At 37.5% G+C, this 27,359-nt stretch overlaps 2 protein-coding genes and 1 pseudogene across 2 annotated transcripts in view; 2 read left to right on the top strand and 1 right to left on the bottom strand.

The window, feature by feature from the left end:
- Nucleotides 1-23,002, top strand: part of LOC104857902 (olfactory receptor 51I2) — a 34,334-nt gene extending 11,332 nt beyond the window's left edge. The window contains 2 exon segments of the mRNA XM_010617969.2: nt 20,122-20,154; nt 22,084-23,002. Of these exon segments, the coding sequence (XP_010616271.2) occupies nt 20,122-20,154; nt 22,084-23,002 (952 nt within the window).
- On the bottom strand, nt 437-1,375 carry LOC104857903 (olfactory receptor 51I1). Its single transcript, XM_010617970.1, has one exon. The coding sequence runs from the start codon at nt 1,373-1,375 to the stop codon at nt 437-439; it is 939 nt and encodes a 312-aa protein (XP_010616272.1).
- On the top strand, nt 15,524-16,082 carry LOC104857946 (annotated as a pseudogene).
- Nucleotides 23,003-27,359: the final 4,357 nt, after the last annotated feature.

The following is a 27,359-nucleotide window of genomic DNA, read 5'->3' as shown; positions in this document are numbered from 1 at the left end:
AAAAAAAAAAAAAAAAAATCACCAAGTTTCTATAAGCATTTTGCCAGAACTTAATGGTTATTATCTCCCTCATTCTTGGTGGCAGTAGAATTATTTGGATTCAGTCTCGTTGCCCAATAGGACTTTCATTATTCTCACATAGGCCAAACATTTTCAAGGCATTTTGGCTCCCTTTTTAAATGTTTCCTTGACATATATATTTATTTATCAATATGTTACACTATAATATACTTAGCACTCAGCATAAGGATTTTTGAACAGTGAGTATTCAGTTATCTATATACATCATTTTATTGAGTTAGACATTCTCTTACTGGTCACACATTCATAATTATATTGTCTTCCTCGTCCTTGATTTAGCAATCCTAAATTTGGCAGACAGGTTAGCATCCCTCCTCCAAAGGATCTCTCTCAGGGTCTGCAGCTTTCTTCAGGTCTAAGATTTGTGGAAGAGCTTAAGGATACCCCTGCGGATCTCCCTGGTTTTCACACTGTAGATGATAGGGTTGAGCATGGGGGGCACAAACAGGTAGACATTGGACATCATGACGTGCACAACAGGTGGAGCACTTTTCCAAAATCGATGGATCATGGAAACAGCAATTATAGGCACATAAAAGGCCAGGACTGCACAGATGTGTGACATGCAGGTGTTGAGAGCCTTGAGTCGTTGCTCCTGGGATGCAATGGCCAGCACAGCTCTCAAAATCAATGCATAAGAAAGCAGGATGAAAACTGAGTCCACGCCATAGGTGAAAACGATCACAAAGAGTCCATAGATGTTGTTAACATGGATATCTCCACATGCCACTTTCATGAGATCCGGATGCAGACAATAGGAGTGATGTAAAACATTGCCTTTGCAGAAAGGTAGTCTTTTCACCAGAAAAGGGAAAGGGAAGAGAGTGGTAAAACTTTTGGTAAGGATACCCAGTCCTATGGTCAATATGCGGCTGTGGGTGAGCACAGTGGCATAGTGTAATGGGTCACAAATAGCCACAAAACGATCGAAGCTCATGGCCAGCAATATGCCTGATTCCATGAAAGAGAAAGTGTGAATGAAGAACATCTGGACCAGACAAGCATCAAACCCAACATGGCGGTCGTTGAAGCAGAAGGTAGCAAGTACGGTGGGAAGAGTGGAAAAAGACACTCCCAGATCATTGAGAGAGAGCATGGAGAGGAAGTAGTACATGGGCTGGTGCAGAGCCGGCTCTCGAATCACCAGAGCAAGGATACTGAGGTTGCCTAAAATGGAGATCAGATAAAGGATGCAGAAAACCAGGGCGACCCAAGCCTGGCCTGTGTGCATCCCGGGAATGCCTGTCAGCTGGAGTGTGGCTGGCTGGAAAGGAGAGCTATTGAGGCCCTGCATGACAGGCAGGTGGAGAACACAGATGGGGAATGGGCAGTTCCTTGCTTTTTTCTTTCAGATTGCCTCTCTCCAACTCGGAAGATTGGGGTTGGAAAACGTGTGTCCGAGTTCCTGCTTGTCACATTAGACTGAATTATTTTAGGAAAAAAGACTGGGTTCCTTTCATTTCTCTATCACCAGGACCCAGAATATCTTCTAAGCCATAACAGACAATGCGTGGAAGTTTGGTGATCAAGTGAGTGCCTAAAACATGGCAAGATGACAAGGTAGAAAACAGTGTGAAGGAAGTCTTGTAATACTCAGCGCTAGTGCACTATGCCATCATTTCCCCATCAACCCCAGAGCACGTGCTGTGGTAGTTCAGAGGAAACTAGAAATTAGTATGAACCAGAAAGAAAAAATATGGTGCGTGTCTTTGGAAATTCTTCGCTAGATGGCCCAGACAGACTTTCTACAGCCATAAAATTAATCATCGTGTCGATAACCTTGACTCAGAAATTACTTGAGCTTCCCAACTGCACAATCACTCCTAACTTATCATTAGCCAAAACTGGTCCACATCTGAAATCTTAAATTTGTGCTTTTAATGTTTTTAATTTAATTGACTTTGTTATTGTTGTTGCTGTTGGTGGTGGTGGTGGTTTATTGTAGTACTGGGAATTGGACCCTAGACCTTTTTGGGCACTTTTAACTTTTTTATTTTGAGTCAAGTTCTCACTAAATTGCTAAGTAATCTAGGCTGGGCTTGAACTTGCAATTCTTCTCTGTCGGCCGCCTAGTATTCTGGGACTACAGACATGTGCCACCAAGCCTGGCTCAGTTATCTACATTTTTATATGGTCTTCTCCAGCCTACTTTTACCTTCTCAGGTCTCTGCCTAGTTCTAGAGTCTTCATAATTTCTCCATTTCCTTCTGGTCTTTTACCTATTAACTCTTCCTTCTTTACTTTTTTCTTGACCTCATTTCACCACTAAGAATAATATATTCCTCTCCTTTTTTCATCTATTTTTTTCACTTAATAAACTCCAACTTTTTATAAATTCTATAACCAAACCACATGTGTAGGTGGACAGAACTAAAGAGGCAAGTGTTTTATTGGAATAAAATGGAGAGGGCAAGCGAATTGTCTCCTACCACAATATTAAACTTGTTCACACGCCTGTCCATTCTTATCCTTAGCTTTCTGAGAAAGAGATGTCCCCTGGTCTCTAAAGACAGGTTCTGTACCTTCCAATTCCATAACTTATCCCCTCCAGCACAGCCCTCTTCCTTTAGAACAATGTACAAAGCCTTCAGTCTTCTTACCTTTCTGGCTATTTTGCTTCGGGCAATCAGAATGTGTAAGAGGACTACAACCTTCCCACTCCACTACCATTCTACAAGATTTTCCCAATTCTTAGTCAAATTTCTTGAAACATTGTCTCCAGTATACCAAGAAGAAGGAAGCTGTAATTTAACTGTTTATCTGTCTGCCTCTGCAACATATTTTTGAGATCCTCAGTCTCAAGAATTTTCTCCTATTGGCCTTAACTTTTATCACTGTTTATTTCATTATTCTCTCTCTCTCTCTCTCTCTCTCTCTCTCTCTCTCTCTCTCCAAACATACTTTTCTATGATAACAAGTGACTTTTTTTTTGCTCTTAAGTGTAAGGAAACAACCTCCTAATCTATTTGGTCTCATCAGAATTAACACTAAACACTATTAAAACAACTTTTTAAAATGTCTTCTTCCTTGAAAGGTATTACATCACCTTAATTTCCTTTCTACACTGCTCTCTAACTCATTATTCTTTACCAGATCCTACTTTGCTTTTTCATTAAACAGGAGCAACTTGACATCGTGCAAAATAAATGATAGAATGGCAAAAATTGAGAAACCATATCATAAAAGACGTCCTTTTAGTCTTTATCAGAAATATCTCTGTAATTGTTTTCATAGTAACAGGTAGCTGAAAAGTAAAGCTCCATTCTGCAATTTGGGCATGATGGTGGCTTTTCTAGAGTTTTCATCATTTGCCATCAGTCTTGATAAACAAAATGCCAGTTGGTGGTGACAAGTGATTGTATGATGTCAAGATATCAGTCATAATCCCGAAAGCAAATGGTCTATGAGAAGAAATTTATCTGGGTTTTTTTGCTTCCTTTCCCCTCCAAATGAACAATATCATCAATAGGATGTGTTGTCTCTTATCAACTTTAGACTGTTTCCCTCCTATCATAGGTTTAAAGCCAATGTCTTTAGAAGTCTTTTTATATACAGCCTATGAATACTTGCTTTTTAAAATCATTTTACTCAAAAACTATGTCTGAATTTTGAAGACATGAGAAAACTCTTAGCAGCACCAAGAGATACTAAGATACACGTAACCCATGTAGTCTATATTCCCTACTAGAAAAGGGAGGTGATGTAGAGGGTAACATGCTATCTATGCTTTAGATCTTCCCTTCTGAAAACCATTTTTGAATACTCCTCTTCCAGGAGAACAGTCTCCTACTGCCACTCAAAATCCTTTTCCTTTGCTTTGTCCATGGGTTTTCCGTCAAAGCTATCTGAACATTACTGATCAAGGAAGAAATACTAGGAAGATGGAGATAAAGACTATGCCTTGGCACGGACATACACACATTGCTGAAAGGTACAATACACAGTTTTATACCTCCAGACCTGCTTACACTTCCAGACATTCACAGATATTATCTCATATCCACACTTCATATAAACGCCCATATACTCTCCTGGTCCCACAGAATACTATCCCAACAAAGAGCTTAAGATTTGTGACTAATCATAAATATTATGTTTCAAGTATTCATTCATATTTATAATTCCTGAACTATGTATAAGAACCCACAGACACACACACACACACACACACACACACACACAAATTCATCAACATTAAGAAACCCATACTAATATCTCCACTGATGATGTTCCCATGATGTGCTCAATCCTGAAAACTCATCTAAAATCATTGATTGTATTGTTGAATGATCTAGTTCATTTTCTGTGGTTTTTCCCCAGATGATAATCAAATGGCCAGGCACAGGAGATAATTTAAATAGTGGGGTTTTAAAATAAGTCACATGAAATATTCTTAGAACAAAATCTAGGTCTCTTACCTCAGCCCTGTAGCCTAATGGTAGGTAGGTACATTGCTTTTAGGTTTTGTTTGTTTGTTTTTTTGTTTGTTTGTTTTTGATATGGGAACCTGGTTCTGTGATCTTGTGGTTTGGAAGGAAATAGATATGGCCCATGTTTGGAGAGAAATTGTGAGGGATAGAGTTTGTCTGGGGTTTCAATAATAATGTTAAAATTGGAGATAATATCTAGACAATAAGACCATACAGTACACAGCACATTGGAGAGAGCACTCACTGGGTGGAAGAAGCTTCCTTTCCATGTAGCTTGATGTACTGTGGTGTGATCCAGCCGGCAGAGCAGCATCACCCCATTCTCCAATGACATAAATTTATTAATGCCCCCAAATCCCAGCACTGGGGTCCGAGGAGGAGGCAGAATGAAAGTAATTGAGAGGGTGCTATCAGTGAACCACAGGAGAATTACTCCCAAGAGAATTCCATTCTCAGCTTCACCATCTGTGATACCATCCTATGTACTTTAACCTGCTAACCTGTCCTTGATCAGGAATACAAACATGTTGCATACAATGCACACAAACATGAGTGGTTATTATATACATCCTAAGACTTCCAAGATACAGCCTTAGACATATTCAGCTGTATCTTTACTAATAAGCACATTGCCTCTATCAAGTTTACACAAAAAACAAAAACACAAATATGCTTATAAAACTCCCTCATGCTCTAGTCACTAATCACAACACATCAAACACACTATAACCTGTGTATTCTTATAGTGCTCAAAATGGCTAATTTAGATTATAGGTATAGTTTTAGAAACAGAGATTCACATAGATACCTGAGGAAATGACCAAGTATGCATCAAATATATTCCCATCTCAAATAATCAATGTATTTATTATATACATATCAACATTATTGGATCAACAAAACGTCCAACAAGTTCACATCCCTACATTTACAGTATTTCAAGGATCAAAGTTTTAAATGTTAGTGCATCACACATTTTCTGTATAACTACCACCATCTACACAGCACATCTCTTATGCAAGTATTTTCTTTTACTCCATCACTGAAATTTAAGATCATAAAAATTACAAGTGGTTCATTTCAACCAAAACCCAAGAAAGAAAGAAAGAAAGAAAGAAAGAAAGAAAGAAAGAAAGAAAGAAAGAAAGAAAGAGAAAAACACATTGTTGAGCAATGTTTAGGTTATATTCACAACACTGGTGGTTACATAGCTCAAAAAAGACATAGCACCTACTCTTGCAAAGAAGATGAATGTTAAAAATTAACTCAAATACAGTGTGGAAAAAATTTTTTACCAGCTGCTCCTCAGACAAAGGATTATTATATAGTATATATAAAGAACTCAAAAAAATCAGGCCACCAAATACAAAGACCCAATTCAAAACTGGCCATCTGAAATGCACACACATTTCTCAGACAAAGAAGTAAAAGCATCACTTAAATATATGAAAAAATGTTCCACATCACTGGTCATTCAAGAAATGCAGATGAAAACAATACTGAGATTCCACCTCACCCCACAAAGAATGGCTGCTATCAAGAAATCAACCAATAACAAATGTTGGCAGGACTGTGGGGAAAAAGGAACCCTTCTTCATTATTGGTGGGAGTGCAGACTGGTGCAACTACTATGGAAATCAATGTGGAGATACCTCAAAGAGCTGGGATTAGAGGTTCCATTTGACCCAGCCATCCCTCTGCTGGGTATCTTTCCAAAAGAATTAAAAGAATCATATCAAAGTGATATATGCTCACCTATATTTATAGAGGCACAGATTGTAATAGCTAAAACTTGGAAACAGCCCATTTGCCCATCAACTGGAGACTGGATAAAGAAGATGTGGTTTTTCTATAAAATGGAATACTACTCAGCCATAAAGAATGAGAAATTAGAGTCATTTGTAGGAAATGGATACATATTGAGGATATACTCCTAAGTGCAATAAATAAGTCACACATGTATAAATACCAAATAGTTTCTCTGGTGTGAATAAACTATAATGGTACATAATATCCTAATGATATAATTGACAATGTGAAATAGGAAGAAAAGGGCTAAAGGTATAGGGAACGTGGGTAGGGTAGGGGAAAGTTAATAAGGGAAAAGAAAAAAACATGAAAAAATGGAAATAAAGTATTTGTAAATAGGGAAGGGAGGAGGGGGTGAAGCGAGGGCAGGGATAAGAGAAAAAAATGAGAACCAAGACCTGTCATGTAAAGGTACAAGATCCCAATAATGAATGTAACTGTACTGTATACCTAAAGTGTACCAATAAACTCAATGAGGAAAAAAATTAACTCAATCAACAGGTCAACTTTCTGAATTTTGGGCATAATATTGATTATGCCCAAAGCAGGCTGTGAAGAGTTAACCTGACAATTGGCTTGATTATACAAGCAAATCTGGCTGAAGCCTATGTGCTGAGGACAGAGAAATTTACACCCAAATTCCATTCCCACACTTAAAACCTTATTATTAGAGGGACAATGTTCTAATTACAACCATATATTTTTTCTGTCTGTTCCTAATTTGAGAATGCTGCCTTTTCCTTTACTAGTCTTGTATAGACTAAATTCTATAGAAACTAAACAAAGCCTTGCCCTTGTCTGTAGCTTGCCTTTACTCCAATTGATTACCAATAAAGGTAGTGTAATCTGGTCGGTTACACTAACATTGGTCCTCCTGGCGCCCCTCTTTCTCTCCTAGTTCTCTCTTTTAGTTTTATTTCTCAGACCTGAATCATATACTGGGCAGGATACTGTAACCTAACTGCAAAGCTCTCTGGTATCAATTCTGACTCCAGATTTTATCAAGAAATATGACATAAATGTACTTCACAATAAACTAATGCACTTGACAAAATTTATCTAATATGCATGTAAGATTTATGAATGAGTTTGAAACCAATCAAGATCTTGAAAAATATTTCACTAGAATAAATGACATAAATGCTGGCATACATAGAGGGAGGTATATTGATGTTGCAACTTACATTGAACTGCTTCAGAAAGGTAACATGTGTAATAAATTTGAGAGAAAGAGATACATAAATTGCTAGAAAAAACAAATGATACTAAAACAAGTGATACAACATGTTAAATGATACAGATAGTATGTGTATGGTGTTGACTTCAAAATTCAAGTCTGCTTAGAAATATTTGATGATAAGGTGTAGAATTTTTTGATATCATTTTTCCCATTGTTTATTGGCACTTTTTAGGTATACAGTACAGTTACATTCACCATTGGAATCTTGTGCATTTACATGATGTATCTTGGTTCTTATTTTTCCCCATTCCCCTGTCCTCCATTCACTCCCTTCACCCATCCCTATTTACAAAGACTGTTTCCATTTTTTCCATTTCTCATATTTATTCCTTTCCTTCCTTTCCTTTCCCCTAATCCTCCCACATGCAATCCTAATTAAATTACCATTTCCATACCTCACAGAATGAGGAAATATTGCTAAAATTCATTTAGAACCAAAAGAAACCTAGAATAGTAAAGGCAATTTTGGTCAACAAGGGCCAGGTGGGGACGTCACAATCCCTGGCTTGAAATTATATTGAACAAGAGCAGTGATAGGAGACATCCTTGCCTTGTTCCTGATTTTAGCATGAATGCTTTTAGTTTTGACCATTTAGTATGATGTTGGCTGTTGGTTTTTCATAGATAGCCTTTATCAAGTTGAGAAAAAGACCATCTAGTCCAATTTTTTGTAGTTTTTTTATCATGAATGGGTTTTAATTTTGTCAAATGCTTTTTCTGCATCTGTTGAGATGATCATATAGTTTTTGTCCTTGACTCTGTTAATATAATATACTATATTTATTGATTTACATACATTGAACCATCATTGCATCCCTGAGATGAATCCCAATTGTTCAGAGTGTGTGATCTTCTTGATGACCCTCTGTATTCTGTTTGCCAATATCTTACTGAGGATTTTTACATTTATGTTTATTAGGGAGGTTAGCCTGTAGTTCTCTTTTTTAGTTGGGTCTTTCCCTAGTTTTGGAATCAAAGTAACACTTGGTTCCATGAACGAATTTGGAAGTATTGCTTCCCTTTCGATTTCATTGAAAAGCTTAAAGAGTAGTGGCAGTAGTTTTTCTCTAAATATTTTGTAGAATTCAGCAGTGAAGCCATCAGGACCTGGGCTTTACTTTGTTGGTAAATTTTTAATTACATTTTCAATTTCACTGATTGTAATTGAGGTATTCAGAATTTGTATATCTTCCTCATTGTGCTTTGATAATTCATATGTATCTAGAAATCTGTTGATTTCTTCTGTGTTCTCCATTTTATTAGAGTACAGGTACTTGAAGTAAGTACTGATGATCCCCTGGATTTCTGCTGGATCAGGTTTGACTTCACTGTTTTCATTCCTAATTGCATGAACTTGATCCTTTTCTTTCCTTTTTTTTCTTTCTTTTTTTTTTTTTTTTTTTTTTTTTTTTTGATAAGTTTGGCTAAGGGTTAACTGATTTTATTTATTCTTTTGAAAAACCGACTCTTTCATTCATTGATTTTTTTTGTATTGTTCTCTTAGTCTTCATTGCATTGATTTCTGCTCTGACCTTTATAATTTCTTCCCTTGTATGAGCTTTGGGTTTCTCTTGCTCTTTTTCTAGGAGCTTAAGATTCACCATTAGCTTATTTGAGCTCACACTGTTTAACTAGTCTGAGCATTCACTGCTATGCATTTCCTACATAAAACTGCTTTCATTTTATCCCATAGATTCCTGTATGTTGCACTGGCATTATCATTATCATTTATTTATAAAAACTGTCTAATTTCTTCTTTAATTTCTGCCATGAACCATTGGTTGTTCAGTTGAGTGTTATTCAATTTCCATGTATTTGTGAAGTTCTTGAGGTTTCTTACACTTTTGATCTCCAGTTTACTTGCACTATAGTCTGATAATATACATGAGATAATTTTATTTCCTTTGTATTTACTTAAACAGGTTCTATGATCTTGTGCATGGTCTATTTTGGAGAATGACTCATGTGCAGCCTAAAAGAATGTATATTCTGATTTTGTTGAGTGGAACACTCTGCAGACATCTATTAAATCCATTTGTCCAAAAGCTTGGTTCAGTTCTAGTATTTTATTGTTGATTTTGATGTCTAGACAATCTATCTATTTCTGACAGTGGGGTATTGAGGTCCCCCACTACAACTGTATTAGTGATTATTTGGTTTTTCATGTTCCTTAATATTTGTTTTGTATAGTTGGTGGCATTAGTCTTTGATGCATATATATTTATTATTGTCATCTCTTCCTCTTGGATTGTTCCTTTTACAAGGACATAGTGACCTTCTTTGTCTCTCTTAATTAGTTTTGGTTTGAAATTTACTTTGCCTGCAAATAAGATGACTACCCCTGCTTTTTTCCAGGTTCCTGTCATGTGGAGAACTGTTTTCTATCCTTTTACTTTCAGTCTATAAGTTTCTTTTCGAACTAGGTGTATTCCTTGTATACAGCATATTGTTGGATCTTGCTTCTTAATCTGTTATTACAGTCTATTTCTTTTTATTGGTGAATTTAGGCCATTAACATTGATGGCTATAACTGATATGTATTGACATCTTTTTCATGTTATTGTACTGTTGTTGGCTCTTTTCAATTTTTCCCCCTCTCAATTTTTTGCCTTGCCTAATTGATTTGATCTTTTGGGCCTTACAGAGTTGTGACTTTCATTGTCTTCTTGTAGGATATTGTTTGGAGTGCTGGTTTGGTATTTATAAAGTTTCTCAAGTGTTCTTTGTCATGGAAGTATATTAGTTTCCTGACCATTTTGAAAGATAGTTTTATAGCATGCATCTGTCTAGGTTGAAGGTTTTTTTCTTTTAGGGCTTGAAATACCTCACTCCAGGCTCTCCTTGATCTGAGGATTTGTGTTGAAAAGTCTGTTGTGATTCTGATGGACTTTCCTTTGCATATGATTTGTTTCTTTTCTCTAACTGCTTGTAGTAATTTGTTCTCTGTTGGGTTTCTGGAATCTTGATTATTATATTTCTAGATGTACATTTTTCTAGAGTCCTATATACCTCACTTATCTGTATATCAAATTCTTCCCCTCTGTGAAGTTTTCTGCCATTAATTCTGTGAGCAGTTTGTTTTGTCATTTGTACTTCTTTTTTTTTTTTTTTTTTTTTTTTTTTTTTTTTTTTTTTGTACCACAGATCAAACTTGGGTTCCTGCACTTGCAAGGCAGGCAGCAAATCCCCAGCCCTCTCGGTCTTGTATTATTCTTCTTTATGTCATCTAGGCACTGCTGGATTGATTTCTCATGGTTCCTAACTATTTTTAAGAGATCTCTTTTCATGGTCACTGACTGACATTCTGTCTTCTATATCTGATATTCTGTCTTCACAATGGCTCAGTCTGTTGTGTATACTTTCAACATAGTTTTTAATCTCCTGGATATGTTTGAATCTGTTTCATGGATTCCATTTCTTTCCTATGTTGTGTTTTTATGGTTTCCATTTCTTTCCTATGCTGAGCATTCATGGCTTCTCATGGTCCTGAAATTATCTATTTTTTTATCTGCTTCTGTTCTAGAGTCTCTAATCATATCTTTCATCCTGCTCACTGTTCCTGTAGTTATCTGGGAAATTATTTGTGTTTTGAATTTTTCTAGAGCCTCATTCATCTGTTGTGTTACTTCCTGTGCTATCAGTTCAGGGTATACAGGTGGTTGGTTATCAGACTTTTCCGCCTTATTTTCCCCAGAATTTTCCTTTGGTGAAGTGGAAATCTGTGTTTGTGCCTTGCTTAAATGTCTTCTCTTTTCTATTTTTGTTGTTGGTACTACCCTTGGTTTAATTCCTGGGTTAATATTTCGATCTTATAGATATAGCTGGTCTTTAGGTTTTGAGTTTCTAATGACTCTGAGGCAATCTCATTTTCATTATACCAGGATGGACAACTGATTAAATCAATCACACCCTAGCCCAAGTAATGCAATCAGCATACAATAGCATCAAGCATAGCTTAGAAAAATGACAATTTGTGGTAGTTATTAATCCATCACCTTTAACCATATGAATTAAATCAAAACAGAGGACCAGCGTAAAATATGTTTATAATGAATAAACTCTTCAATATAGCAACATTATCCTTCAAGATAGGGATTTAGAAGGAGTTGGGGAGAGAGGATAAATAGGTAGAAGGATAGGGGAAAGTTAGAAGTGATACCAGAGAACACAGGAAGATCATGCAAATTCTATGAAACTGTTGGAGACAATAGGAGAAGAGGAATGAAAGAATAGAACAACCTAATAGCAATAGGGAATCTAGAAACTATACTCACTTTCCTTTGAGACTAGTGACAATTGAGAGAAGAAAAGAAAAAAGAAAAATGAAATCTAAATGAGGGCAGGAATGGGAACAAAAAAAAGGAAATGAACAACGTGGAAGAGTGAGAGAGAAATAAAACATTTTTAAAAAGCAAAACAAGAAAGAAAAAGGAAGAATTTGAAAAGATAAAAAAAGATAAAAATTAAAAATAAGAGGATAACAAAAAATAATTTTAAAAATAACAATGAAGGGCCTCCTTCAGGGTATGTCTCTGCTGTCACAATAGACAACATGGGCAGCAGTGTACAGATCTAAGTCAATTAGTCTCAGCAATCCAGCAGCAGACCCCTGAGATTCAGGCTGATTTCTGGCTTCAAGGCCAAAGTTGAGCTCCCTGACCTCCTGCAGGGTTGAACTCTGCAAGGTTCTATTGCTGGGTCCAGCGTCCCTTCCCCTGAGGGATAGTCCATGTTCCAATGTGAGGTGGTGATCCCTCCAGCTTACCAACCATGGTGGTCATGTGCCTTTATTGCAGAGATTCTCTTCACTTTTCCAGTGGGCTTCGATTTCCATCAAGGAGCCTAAGAGAGGCCCTCATTCTTTTGTTTCCTTTTGCTCTATCTTCTGGAGCTCAGCACAATGGCATTTATGACTCTCTGTGCCTCTGTGGTTTGAATCCAGGTACCAGCACAACCAGGAAGCCAGAGGCGGTAGGCGGGGAGTGCACTGGGGTGGTGGTGTAGAGGCACTTGGTGATGGTGTAAGCTCCACTCTTCACTGCTCTGCATTGCTCCAAGTATAGAATTTTTACTGAAAAAAGAATATATAAAGCAATGTACAGAGCATTCTTCTGAAAGTACAAATATTTAAAGTTGCAAAATATTCAAACTAATTAAAACCAAATGTGAATATTTTTATGTCAACTATATCAGGATTTATAATGTTTATTTACCATACTGACAGTCTTTCATATGATGAAAGAAAAGAATTAATTTTCTCTGCTGTAGCTGCTTTTGTCTGAGGTCAATGGCTTATGTGGAACAAATAGACACTCCCTGCCATCCTCATGCCCATAGAGAAACCTGGCTCTGCCTCACTGAGCATGCTCTCCACCACAAACTGCAGAACTGTGTACAGCTAACAGTAACACAGAGTGTACACTGCTTTCTGGGAAGAATAAACAGTATGAATTATCTATCTAATGGGCCAAAGTGATTCATTCTACTGCAGTGGGTAAGATTTTAGAGACAAAAATAGGCTGTGATCTTGCATCAACCTTAAAGTAGATCCCAGAGAAATCTGACTGTTCAGCATTGAGAAAAGTTCAGTTACACAAATATTTTCTACCCTTTCAAACTTGACATGTCAGACTAATCTCATCCTTAATATTCTACAGTGAGGTGGCACTTTGTTTGGGAATCATTTATCTTGCAATGCTAATTGTATAATAAGAGCTAGAAGAATGAATTCTGATTCCTTTCTACCAGCTCACAGCCTATTTTCCTTCAAATCCACTCTTCACCTTCCTGAGGCTCTTTCACTCTCAGTGGTGTCCAATGATGACAGGAAAAATATTATAGCTCAGGAGACAGAAAGCATGACCAATGAAGGGCATGTTTCTCAGTCTTTTTTCTTTCTTTCTTTCTTTCTTTCTTGCTTGCTTGCTTGCTTGCTTGCTTTTTTCTTGGTTTTTTGAGACAGGGTCTCCCTTTGTAATTCAAGTTGGCCCTGAATTCACTATGCAGCCCAGGCTGGCCACAAACTGATGGCAATACTCCTTCCTCAGCCTCCTGAGGGCTGGGATTACAAGTGTGTGCCACCACATCAGGCTCATGGATCTTGTCTTTTTACTAATTCCAGTGACTCTTTAATGCCTGGATGGCTTTTGTAACCCCACTTTTGACTCTCCCTTCTGTAGTGTTAGTAACTTCCTACTGTTTCAAATTTCTGGGTTGATTTACCTACTGCTGATCTGTTTTTTTGATTTTTTTTTTGAAATGTGTCTGTATAATATCCAAGAGTAAATTTATTCTGATTTATTGTACTGGTTATCATGTAATTATGCTCAGTCTCAGTTCCATTTATTATACCGTTATTTTTTATATTGGGACTGAGGCACTTCAAATTGCATTTCTCCTTTAATAACCAGTTCCCAAGAACTGCATGTAGGGGTGTTATAAAACTGTGCCAGGTACAGAGGACCTGAATCCTCCTATTTGTTTTCTGTTGCTGTGTTACTTAAGCCACACTTCTTTCAAGCACAAATGGTTAATTCCAAAATTATTATTTGGTTTCATCCTATCTGTTTCCTGTTGCTGTGTTACTTAAGCCACACTTCTTTCAAGCACAAATGGTTAATTCCAACATTATTATTTGGTTTCATTTTGTAGCTTTCCAGCATTTCCAGAACCCGTCTTCTAAGGCCCTCTTCAGGACCTCAGGAAAAGTCACAGAAATCTCCCCGACAATCCCCTGTCTTAAGAGAAGAAGTATAAAATGTGGTTTTTCCTCTCATCTCAAAACCCCAGAACCACCTAAACAATGTGTACTCCTTGTGTTTGTGAAGTTCTTAGTTTCTTATGCTATTGATCTCCAGTTTAATTGCACTATGGTCTGATAATGCACATGGGATAACTTCAAGTCCTTTACATTTACTTAAATATATTCTAAGAGTTAGCATGTGGTATATTTGGAGAATGATCCATGTGAAGCCAAAAATATTTTATATTCTTATTTTGTGTGGTGGAACTGTAAATGTCTATTAAGTCCATTTGTTCAAAGACTAGGTTCAGTTCTAGCATTTCTTGAGCAATCAATGGGTCATGACAGAAATTAAAGAAGAAATTAGACAGTTTTTATAAATAAATGATAGTGATAATGCCAGTGCAACATACAGTAATCTATGGGATAAAATGAAAGCAGTTTTGTGTAGGAAATTCATAGCAGTGAATGCCCAGACTAGTTAAACAGTGTGAGCTCAAATAAACAAGCTAATGGTGAATCTTAAGCTCCTAGAAAAAGAAGAGCAAGAGAAACCCAAAGCTCATACAAGGGAAGAAATTATAAAGATCAGAGCAGAAATCAATGCAATGAAGACTAAGAGAACAATAAAAAAAATCAATGAATGAAAGAGTTGGTTTTTCAAAAGAATAAATAAAATCAGTTAACCCTTAGCCAAACTTATCAAAAAAGGAAAGAAAAGGATCAAGTTCATGCAATTAGGAATGAAAACAGTGAAGTCAAACCTGATCCAGCAGAAATTCAGGGGATAATCAATACTTACTTCAAGTACCTGTACTCTAATAAAATGGAGAACACAGAAGAAATCAACAGATTTCCAGACACATATGAATTATCAAAGCAGAATGAGGAAGATATACAAATTCTAAATACCTCAATTACAATCAGTGAAATTGAAAATGTAATTAAAAACTTACCAACAAAGTAAAGCCCAGGTCCTGATGACTTCACTGCTGAATTCTATAAAACATCTAGAGAAGGGGAAAAAGTGAGAACCAAGACCTGTCATGTAAAGGTACAAGATCCCAATAATGAATATAACTGTACTGTATACCTAAAATATATGAATACACTCAATGAGGAAAAAAAATCTAGAAAAACTATTGCCACTACTCTTTAAACTTTGCAATGAAATTGAAAGGGAAGATTCTTCCTATAAGCAGCCAGAGGTGACCTTTGAAAATGGTTCACTACTCTCTTGACCCAGAAAACCCCACAAAATCATGCAAATCAAGAGGCTTAAATCTTCGTGTTCACTTTAAGAACACCCGTGAAACTCCCCAGGCCATCAAGGTTATGCATATCTGAAAGGCCACCAAGTGTCTGAAAAAGCGATGTGTGCCACTCCAGTGTTATAATGGTGGAGTTCATAGGTGTGCCCAGGCCAAACAGTGGGGCTGGAAACAAGGCCAATGGCCCAAAAAGAGTGCTGAATTTTTGCTGCACATGCTTAAAAATGCAGAGAGTAATTCTGAGGTTAAGGGTTTAGATGCAGATCATTGAGTTTATCATGGTTATCTTGGTCATTGAATTTATCCAGGTTTGCAAAGCACCCAAAATGAGCCACTGTACTTATACAGCTCATGGTCAGATTAACCCATACATGAGCTCCTCCTGCCATATTGAGATGATCCTTACTGAAAAGGAACATATTGTCCCTGAACCAGAGTAGGAAGTTGCACAAAAGAAAAAGATATTCCAGAAGAAACTGAAGAAACAAAACCTTATGGCATGGGAATAAATTAAGCATAAAATAAATGCAAATAAAAGTTATGTTACTTGTCAAAAAAAAAAGAAATTAAAAGGGAGCAATACTTCCAAATTCATTCCTGGAAACAAGTGTTACTTTGATTCCAAAACAGGGAAAGAATCAACCAAAAAAGAGAACTACAGGGCCAGGGATTTAGCTCAGTGTTTCCACTGTCTTCCTCTCAAGCACAAGGACCTGAGTTCAAATCCCAGAATCAAAAAAATAAATAAATAAATTCCACTATACAAAAAAGAGAACTACAGGGCAATCTCCCTAATGAACATGAATGCAGAAATCCTCAGTAAGATACTGGCAAACAGAATACAGAGGGTCATAAAGAAGATCATACACACTGAACAAGTGGGATTCATCCCAGGGATGCAAGGATGATTCAACAAGTGTAAATCAATAAATGTAATACACTATATTAACAGAGGCAAGGATGAAAACCATATAATCATCTCAATAGATGTAGAAAGAGAATTCAACACCCATTCATGATTTTTTTTAAATGTACAAAAATTAGAATAGATGATCTCTATCTTAACTTGATAAAGACTATCTATGAAAAACTAACAGCCAACATCATACTAACTGGTCAAAAACTAAAAACCTTCATGCTAAAATCAGAAACAAGACAAAGATGTACACTGTCAACACTTCTGTTCAATGTAGTTTTAGAAATATTAGCTACAGCAATTAGACAAGAGAAAGAAATAAAAGCAATAAAGATAGGAAAGGAAGAAGTTAAACTGTCATTATTTGCTGGCTATATGATACTCTACGTAGAAGACCCAAACAATTTTTCCAAAGAACATGACTTCTAGACTTAATTAACAGATTCAGTAGAGTAGCTGGATACAAGATATACACTCAAAAATTCTGATTTATTTCAGTTCTTTATATATTCTAGATAGTAGTCCTTTGTCTGAGGAGTATCTGGTAAAAATATTTTACACACATGTAAATACCTAATAGTTTCTCTGGTATGAAAAATTAAAATGTAAATAAGGTTAAAATTGTATAATTGATAATATGAAATAGGAAGAAAAGGCCTAAAGGAGTAGGGGAAGTGGGAAGGGTTCAGGGGAAAAGAAATAAAGGAAAAGAAAAAATATGAGAAAAGGAAAAAATGGAAACAAAATCTTTGTAAATAGAGAAGGGTGGTGGGGGTGAAGTGAGGGCTAGGGATAGGGAAAAATAAGAACCAAGATAAGTCATGTAAAGATACGAAATCTCAGTGATGGATGTAAGTGCAATGTATACCTAAAATGTACCAATAATTTAATTAAAATAAAAATAAATATAAATAAATAAATAAATATAGACTTGGACAAAAATTATGCACTCCTCAAATGTTTGATTTAATGTTTTTGCAGCATTACTCTTTCAAGCTTGTAAGATTTAATAATTCCAAGTCTTTCTCTTTGCTTATCCAGCCCTAGAGTTAGAGCTACTTTCTGAAGTTGCTCTACTCAGTGATACTTTTGTATTCCCTTTGTCTTGTGCGCCCACTTGGTCAACAATAATGTTCTTTCAGTTTTCTTATTTATAGTAATTTGGGGTCTTTATATTCTGATTGGACCATAACAGAGCACTGTTTTTCCCCATGAGTTACACTATGACTCGTATGTGAATTAAAAATCACTAAATATAATGCACTTTAGAGCATATTAAATCTAAACGAATAAAATCTAAAACTGATGACACTTTTTGTCTTTCTTTGATAGCAGAATTGAATGAGGAATGATTGCTGTGTGAGAGGAGAACATTCGTTTTGACAAAGGAACACTTTCTGGCTCCTAAATGAGTTACCTTCTGGAGAGCGCTACATGGTACATTATGTAGTCCTGTCCAAAAGAGTATATGGCTCTAAAAGAGAACCTAAGTTGTGGATGGAGTCATTAACAACCATGGAGAGCACAGATTCATTCATGGAAATAAGGAGAGGACAAGAAAAGGATGAAGTGAAGCTTTTTTTGAATTATCACTTTCACAGCATAGAAAGGCGGGCCAGGGATTTAGCTCAGTGGTTCGGTGGCCTGCCTCGCAAGCGCAAGGACCCAAGTTCGATCCCCGGTACCCCCCCCCAAAAAAAAAAAAAAAACAAAGCACAGAAAGTTGAGCGCCTTTTCTAAATATTGAATAGACCACTGACCATAACAGAGCTGACTTCAGCACCACTGCAGTATGGACGCCCACATCCCTTTCATCCTGGAGAAGAAGCCGGAAACCACAGCTAGCAAGGGTGATGAGTGGGAGAAGGGGAGGCTGTGCTTCTTGTTGTGGGGCAGTCAAACGCTTGTGTGAAGTATTCCAATCACTCACGAGAGTTAATTTTATTATCTCAATGTGGACAGGAAATGTTCATAATTGAGTTTTAATTGAGGATTAAAAAGACCTAGACTCACTCACTCTATTTAAAAGGACAAGAATAAAATTCATGGTTCTGTGGTTGCATCTCATTTGTTGACTTTATATTTTACATGTTACAAAAAACCTGTGCTCTTTTAGGAGCTAATGAGCTCCTCTTTCATACTGTCTGCCTACCTGTCTCCACATAATTTCATATGATAATTTTGGGTAGAAAATTGGTCTCCAAGCTGCTGGTTTATTTTTGCCTAAAAGAGCATACAATTTGTTGGCAGCAATTATTAAAGATCTCAGGAGACTGAAACTTCCCACCAGAATTTTCAAACACAAAATCAGCATCAGTATTATCTCTGTCTCTAGGGCTTAGAGTAATATATAAAAGTGGCAGGCATGAATATACTTTAATGGGTAGAAGGACATGAAGCTCTGAGGGTGTCCCTCATCCGTTATCTGTTGGTGAGTCTTAAAAGCCTATGGGCTGATTTCTCCAAGGCTGTTCCAAGAAAGTCAGGTAGAGAGCAGGTGGGGAGTATTAGACAGCAGCATCTTAGTAGCATGAGAATAGATAGGAAGGTCCTTGGACTTGGGATTCTTCTTTTGGCACAAAAGAAATGCAGTGTAATTCCTTAGATCATCTGTCACTTGCCATTCTCAATTCCTCTGGGAAAACAAGCTTGAAAAATTGAAGCTTCTATGATTCATTAATATTGCTAGAATTCGGGGGGAGCAGGACTCAGGACTCAGAAAAGGTATAGGCACTCCTGATTCAAACTAACAGCAGAGGAACTATGCTCTTTACTATTCTTGGGTCATGAATTCTGCAATGAAAAGTACGCAAAGTCCCCTGGACAGTAAAAGAATAAGAGCTATCAGCTAATCATGGATTTGTATGAACCATGAATAGCTAACCATATCTATGGTATAAGTTGAAAACAGTGATCTTTAGACAAACCTTTCTACTCTACATACAACCTGTACTTGATTTTTTTATTCCATTCTTCATCCTGGAAAACTCTGATAATTGCTTGATGGAACATTAAAAGGTAAAACACAATGAAAGCCTATCCATGCCATAAAGAACCTTGGCCATTTTTTGAAAAGTGTCTTAGGGAAGATACAGCTTCAAAAAAAAAGTGGATTTCTCCAGCTTCAAAGATACAGAAGCAGGATAAAACCCAGCACTTCTCCAGCCCCATCCCTGGACCCTCCCCTTAAACCACCCTCTCTCCTATATGGCTTCAAAAACATAAGTGTTTCGAGTTCCAGGAAAAGAGGAAACTGACTCCAGCCTTGGTGTATGTACTTTTTGCATCATTTTTGTCATAGTTATGTACCTTGAGCCACTCCTTGAGTGGGACCATTGTTCAGAAATACCTGAGAAACCTCCATCCAGAAATGCACACTTCTATCTTCCTTGGTATCTGCGTTCCAGTGCCTTCATGATGCCTCAAAGAACTATGTAAATCAGATGTGTGTCTACAGAAAATGATGCAAATATGGGGTTTTCCACCTAGACACAATGAGCTATAAGGCAAACTAATCTCATTGAGCCACAGTTTCTGCATCTGTCAAGAAAGTATTTGTTTTCCATCTCTTAGTCCTTTGTTCACAAACATTCCAACAACCCACAGTATTAGTGATACCAACATGTGGGGAGGAATGGGATCCTAGGACTATCAGGCATCCCTTTTTCCTAAAATTCTAAAATTTACACCCTCAGATGCAGAATAAACTTGGCCCTTCCTTGCACAGAATCCTGATAGGAGACCTCTCTCCCTTCTCTTTCTGTTTCCTTCATATTAATTAGTCTAGTTCTTTTCTGTTTAATAATCACCTTCTTTTCTGTATGGTTCTTTATAAGGAATGTGAAGGTACCCAGCTGGGAGAAATAAGAAGTAAGTCAGGTTGACTAGTCCTAGATCACAAAGAATCACAATTCTGAAGGAATTGGGTATGTACAGAGCTATAGCCCCAGAAGTTTTGAAGTCAATGCAAACACAGAACGAAGGGTGGCCACTGCCTCGTGGGAAAACACAGGACCTATGAGTGGGTCTTGCCTAGGAAATTCTAGGAATGCTGGGAAATTCTAAGAATGCCTCCTAAAGTGACAATGACACATAGCATACCATTCCATTATATCTTGTCTCTTTAGATACCTATGTAACCCAGAATCACTTCCCTATCCACTCCCACCAGAAAGGATTTTGAAAGATGTTCTGACATTGCTTTTTAGAGTTTAGGGAGGAAGGAGAAAGACAGTGGTCTGCATCTCTATTATGTACTTGTTTTTTACATGTGTCTTTCCAAAGGAAGCCGCACTTTATGCCTGAATACATCTGCTAGGAGGACAATCTTTTAGCTCTCCCTATGTGTGTCTACCGCAAGGCCAGGAACATGAGAATCTTCCAAAAACATCTGTGTGACAGGAGAATAAATTATGTAATTGCTTTAGAGTGAAATGGCTATAAGAATTCTGTGACACACGAGTGTCACAGAGAAAAACTGTGATTAAATACAGTACACGAGGTCTTAAAAAAACAAAGTTCCTACTAGAGTAAGTGCGTTAAGGTCACAGGCAAGCTGCGAGCACGCAGGGAGAAGTGTTTGTGAGTGTACACATCACGGGCACCCTGAGAGTGTTGACATAAGAGTTCAGCATATATGTCACTGTAGACTGACAGTTATGAGTATGACAGGCCTGTGCACATAAAAAGTGAAGGTGAAGAAACTGCATGTAAGTACATGGGCACAGTAAGAAATGGTATGAGACAGAGAATCCCCGTGGGAGAGTGTTTTGAGGAAAGTGAAATCCAGTGTGAGGCTGGCGTCAAGGAGCATGAATGGGTCTGTGAACACTGGCCATTGTGACAACATGTGTGACTGTGCACTGGGTGGGAGGAAAAGCTCTCCTACAGACTGAATGGTCCTGTACTACAGGATATATAGGATGCCCGATTTTTCCAAAATGGGAACAAGCTTTGAGACTTTGCAAATATATTTTTTGTTGTTTGTATTGCCATCTTTTGCAATTCTGCCAGTGGAAGGTAACATACGGAGGTGGCTGACTCCCTCCACACCCCAGTGTCCCTTGTCCTTGCTACTCAAGCATCATTCTTATTCAAATGGAAAATTCTCTCATTAATTCATGACATATCAAATTAAATGACACTTTGGAGGGATTAAACACTTCCAACACTTACTGATGACTTCAACTCCTGATTTCTTTCTATAACATCTGTCTGCAAATAATGCATTTCTACTTATAATGATTCTAAAATACATAAAAGATGGAAATAATGTGGTGGAAATATTTTCCTCATAGTTATTTGTATTGTTGAATTATTAGGCATTGTCTTTCTTTTTCCATAGGAGAAAAATCAGGCCAGCCTGTGATCTGACAATCATAAAAAATGAAGAAAGGAATTTTGCCTGGCTTATCCCAAAAGTCTTGATTTCATAACTGCATCAGATCCCAATTGTGGAGGCTTCATCGGTTTTATCCCCCACTGCCCAGTTTCTTGTTCTCCAATAAAAACGTTGGTCAGAGTTTTTCAAGTCAGAACATCTGACCCTGAGAAGTGCCCTGGATTCTTGCTGGCATGGGGTTGTTCAATGTCACTCGCCCTGCTTCCTTCCTGCTGACTGGAATCCCTGGTCTGGAGAGCTCACATCCCTGGCTGGCAGGTCCTCTCTGTGTGATGTATGCAGTGGCCCTTGGGGGAAACATAGTGGTGCTGCTGACTGTGGGAACAGAGCCCAGCCTCCATGCACCCATGTACTACTTCCTGTCCATGTTATCCTTCAGTGACATGACCATGGCCATGGCCACACTGCCCACTGTATTCAGAACCTTCTGCCTCAATGCTCCAAACATTGTTTTTGATGCCTGCCTAATCCAGATGTTTCTCATTCACTCTTTCTCCATGATGGAGTCAGGTATCCTGCTGGTCATGAGCCTCGACCGCTATGTGGCCATTTGTGACCCATTGCGTTATGCTACTGTGCTCACCAATGAAGTCATTGCTGGGATGGGCTTAGCAGTCACTGCTCGGAGCATTATAACCCTCTTCCCTCTTCCCTTCCTCATCAAGAGGCTTCCTATCTGCAGATCCAATGTTCTTTCCCACTCCTACTGTCTGCACCCAGATATGATGAAGCTCGCCTGCGCTGATATCACTATCAACAGCATCTATGGACTCTTTGTTCTTGTATCCACTTTTGGCATGGACCTGTTCTTTATCTTCCTCTCCTATGTGCTCATTCTGCATTCTGTTCTGGCCATTGCCTCCCATGAGGAACGCCTCAAAGCACTCAACACTTGTGTTTCCCATATCTTAGCTGTGCTTGCGTTTTATGTACCAATGATTGGGGTCTCCACAGTGCATCGCTTTGGGAAGCACATCCCACATTACATCCATATCCTCATGTCCAATATCTACCTCTTTGTGCCTCCTGTGCTAAATCCACTCATTTACAGTGCCAAGACAAAGGAGATCCGCAGAGCCATTGTCCGCATGTTCCACCGCCTCAAACTGTGACTTTCAGCTCGGCTTTGGGATCTGATACTTTGGCTACAGGCTTTTGACAATTCTGTCATCTCTACTGCCATCATCGTTATCATTATAATCATCATGACCAAATATAAAATGTAATATATGTGTGTGTTTGTGTGTGTGTGTGTGTGTGTGTGTGTGTGTTGGGGAAAATGTTCAAGGTCAAAGAACGGAAACATAAAACTATAACACAAAGGGCTGGGGATTTAGCTCAGTGGTTCCACTGCCTGCCTCACAAGCACAAGGACCCAAGTTCAATCCCAGGTACCAAAGAAAGAAAAAACTATAACGCAAAAAAGGAGGTCCAAATAAAAAATATATTCAATAAAAACCATTAGCACTCATAATAAGGGAAAAAATATATGAGACATTTTAGTCACTAGACAAAGACTTACAAAGGAAAATTAATCTGAGCTATGACTTATTTTCTACAATAATAAGTTTGGCTGATGTAAGAATTAATTTCATTGAGTCCTTACGTTTGCCACTTTCTATTATAAGTTATTTATGAGCCTTAGTTCACTTACTATTTATAATAATCATATGAGGCACAAATAATTTAATTTTTCAGGCCTACATAGATAACAGTAAGATGAGATGTGATGTTAGGCTATATTCTGTATTAACATAGCATCCAATCATGCACTTTTCTGTATAAGCAGATGCATAAAATTACTGCAGCTTCTATGATCACAGTATGACTTCTCTTTCTCATCCTTTCTTGGAGGTATAACTTTTTTCCACATAATGATGCATTAATAGATGTCAGGAATTTTGTTCTAGGATTATCAGCTGAAAAAAAATCATGCAAGTAAAATAGAGCATTTATTATTTAAGTACTGAAAAATTATTCTTCCTGGTCATCTCAGTCTGATTTTACTCACATATTATTTCCTTTAAAAAAGAGATGCAGTGTGAGAGTTCAACTGTGCTGTTAACTTGATCGACTTGAGAACTGTGCAGGAGATTAATAAAACACTCCTGGGCGTGTCTAGGTGGGTAATGGAGGCATAATCATTAGCGTCATTTTCCAAATCCCTACAGAGATCGCAGCCCGGTTCAGTGAAGTGGTTTCCAGATCTGATCAGATCTGCTAGAACAAGATGGTCTTGCTGCTGCAGTTACAATATGGTTGAATGAAAAGTGCTGTTCAGCCAGCCGAGGTTTTACAAAATAATGACTGAAAACAGTAAGCAGAAAGTTTATCTGTTGTGTCAACTGATCTTTAGCAAGGGCATTTTCCCATGAGGAGACTGTCCAATACTCTGTTACATCTGGAAAACATTTCTTATTGTGTTGATGTCCTTTCAGGACCCTTAATTTTTCTATCCTGCTCTTAGATAATAAAGGGTCTATTTGCTGCTGCTTGTACATAAGTCAACTCATGCTCTCCATGCAGCTGAAGAAAGTGCCTAAATACTTTCAGGTTTCCTATAAATAAAAGCAGCAAAATGTAAATTGAAATCGGCAGCTAAACTGAGCATGATGGCACATGCCTATAAAGCCAACATTCAGGAGGCAGAGGCAGAAGGATCACAGAGAGTTCAAGACCAGCCTGGAATACATAGCAAGACCCTGTCTCAAAACGAAACCAAAACAAAACCAAACCAAATCCAACCAAACAAAAAACCAGAAACTCCTACTTAAATTCAATGAAGAATTGTCTTCTGCAGGGCAGGAGGAGGCCTATTAATAAACAAGCCGCAACTAGATGCGAAAGTCAGAAAACAAGATTTGATTTCTCCATTTTGCAAACCCCAGATAGGTGTAGGTTCTGTTCGTATTTGTAACAACAAAGGCTTTTGTGCTTTCTCTTACTGATGGAGGTCTAGTTTATCAAATATATGTAAGGAAATAGAAAAAACAAACTCACCATTGAGGGATTATTTAATTAATGGGTTTGATCTACACAAGTACAATTCAGACATTGACTGAGAATACCTAATTATTTCATGTGTCACTGAGTTCCACATCAGCCTCCAACCTTCCTCAGCTCTAAAGTGTAATGCCCAACTAACACTTCCTATAAATCTCTCCAGTTGCATTATTCTCCCACAGTCCTGTGCATGGCAGCTTTCGATGACAAGCACCTCGAAGAACAGAGTGCAAAACGCAGAACAGGATGTCAGACAAGCTTATCTGGCTGTAGCAGTGGTGCCCAGAATATTCTGCCTAAGGTGTTTCTCAGCCATCGTGCACTCCATTCCATTCAGCAGAAGTACAGGTCTTTGCGCTTTGTTCGCACCCAGTTTTAAAGCAATGTGAAGACTGGAGTTGCAGGGTGAGAGTGGAGCTGTAATTCTAGTGATAAGGAACAGTTCTTCCCTCCTTTTTCTTCCTTCTTTGTTTGCTTATGAAAAAAACAAAAGGATAGCAGCACATTTATTTATCTATTTATTTATTCAGCAATATTTATTGAAACCTACAGTGTACAAACGTAGTGGTGAGACTCACAATTGTGGCATTGAGTCATTAGGAATTGTGAGAAAAATCCCTCTGAAGAGATGAGGGGAAAAGATATAGTATGATAACATCTCCCTGGATTTGTTTGTTACTTATGCACTCCTTTTTTCCTTTTCGCTTTTTTTTTCTTTTCTTTTTTGTAAACATGTATTAATTGTATATGATATGGAGTTCATGATAATATTTCAACACATATATTCAGAGTGCATTAATCAAATCCAGTGTCTTTCTATCCACCCTCTCCCCTCCCAGTGTTTAGTAATCACTGTTCCACATTCAGGTCAATTTATTCTTCCACATATGAGAGACAGAGATGGTGTGGTTCTTACAATAGCTGTGGTAATGGATGGGCATTAGTGGTAGAAGTGTAGCAAAAGTCCACCTGAATAGAACAAGGGCAGAATAAAGGCTGATTTTCTATTTCACAAAGGAAACAGAAAGGTTCCATTTGACCCAGCCATCCCTCTGCTGGGTATCTTTCCAAAAGAATTAAAAGAATCATACCACAGTGATATATGCACACCCATGATTATAGCAGCGCAGTTTGTAACAGCTAAAACTTGGAAACAGCCCATTTGCCCATCATTTGAAGACTGGATAAAGAAGATGTGGTTTTGCTTTAAAATGGAATACTACTCAGCCATAAAGAATGAGAAATTAGTCATTCATAGGAAAATGGATGCATATTGAAGATATACTCTTAAGTGAAATAAATAAGTCACACCTGTAAATACCGAATAGTTTCTCTGGTGTGAAAACTATAAATGTAAATAAGATCCTAATGGTAAAATTGACCATGTGTAATAGGGAGAAAGGGGCTAAAGGTGTAGGGGAAGTGGGAAGGATAGGGGAAAGGAAATAAGGGAAAAGAGAAAATATGAGAAAATGAAAAAAATGGACATAAAGTTTTAGTAAATAGGGAAGGGGGGATGAAGGGAGGGCAGGGACAAGGGGGAAAAATGAGAACCAAGACCTGTCATGTAAAGGTACAAGATCCCATTTTATAGAACAACCACATATCCTTTATCCAGTCTCCAACTGATGGGCTGGTGTGAAAAACTATAATAGTACATAAGATCCTAATGATATAATTGACAATATGAAATAGGAAGAAAAGGGCTAAAGGTATGGGAAAGTAGGAAGGGTAGGGGAAAGGAAATAAGGGAAAAGAAAAAAACATGAAAAAATGGAAAAAAAGGTTTTGTAAATAGGAAAGGGAGGAGGGGGTGAAGGGAGGGCAGGGACACGGGGGAAAAATGAGAACCAAGATCTGTCATGTAAAGGTACAAGATCCCAATGATGAATGTAACTGTACTGTATACCTAAAATATACCAATATACTCAATGAGAAAAAGAAAAAAAAAGGAAACAGAAGCTGGGAGAAATAAACTTCCCATGTGGCAATTCATATTTCTACAGAATATAAATAAATAAAACTGAGAGTCACTCCTTTATCTTCCTGTATAGCCAAATACAATAAATAGGACTGAGAGAAATCCTTCCATAACTGTTGAGCAGGTTAGAAATTGACAGCAGGCCAAGTGTCTTATCCAGTACTTGGAAAAATAATATAATAGAAAAATCTGTCCTGTGAATTTAACAAGAAAATATGAGGCTCACCAACTTCAAAAACATATTTTTTAAAATCTAGAAAAGGTAAGTAAAATAAACTGAAAATTCCTGCTAAACAGACATATTCAAAACCTTGTATAGCTGGAATATAGGCACTCGATTGAAATTATTTCACATATCGACTATTCAACAAAGAATGGAGATTTTTTTTCTTCCACTCAAGAGGAAATACCATTCAGGATTTAGAGGCCAAACATGTATAAGAACATTTTTACAAATAATGTAAAAATAAAAGTGCATGATTATA

The sequence above is a fragment of the Fukomys damarensis genome, unplaced genomic scaffold, assembly GCF_012274545.1.
Source record: "Fukomys damarensis isolate Sample0158 unplaced genomic scaffold, DMR_v1.0_HiC HiC_scaffold_16, whole genome shotgun sequence".
Lineage (NCBI taxonomy): Eukaryota > Metazoa > Chordata > Mammalia > Rodentia > Bathyergidae > Fukomys > Fukomys damarensis.
The sequence above is the reverse complement of the archived record's forward strand: the minus strand, read 5'-3'. Positions and strand labels throughout refer to the sequence as shown.

Coding starts and splice junctions, on each gene's coding strand:
- LOC104857903 (XM_010617970.1), bottom strand. CDS start 1,375: ATGCAGGGCCTCAATAGCTCTCCTTTCCAGCCAGCCACACTCCAGCTG.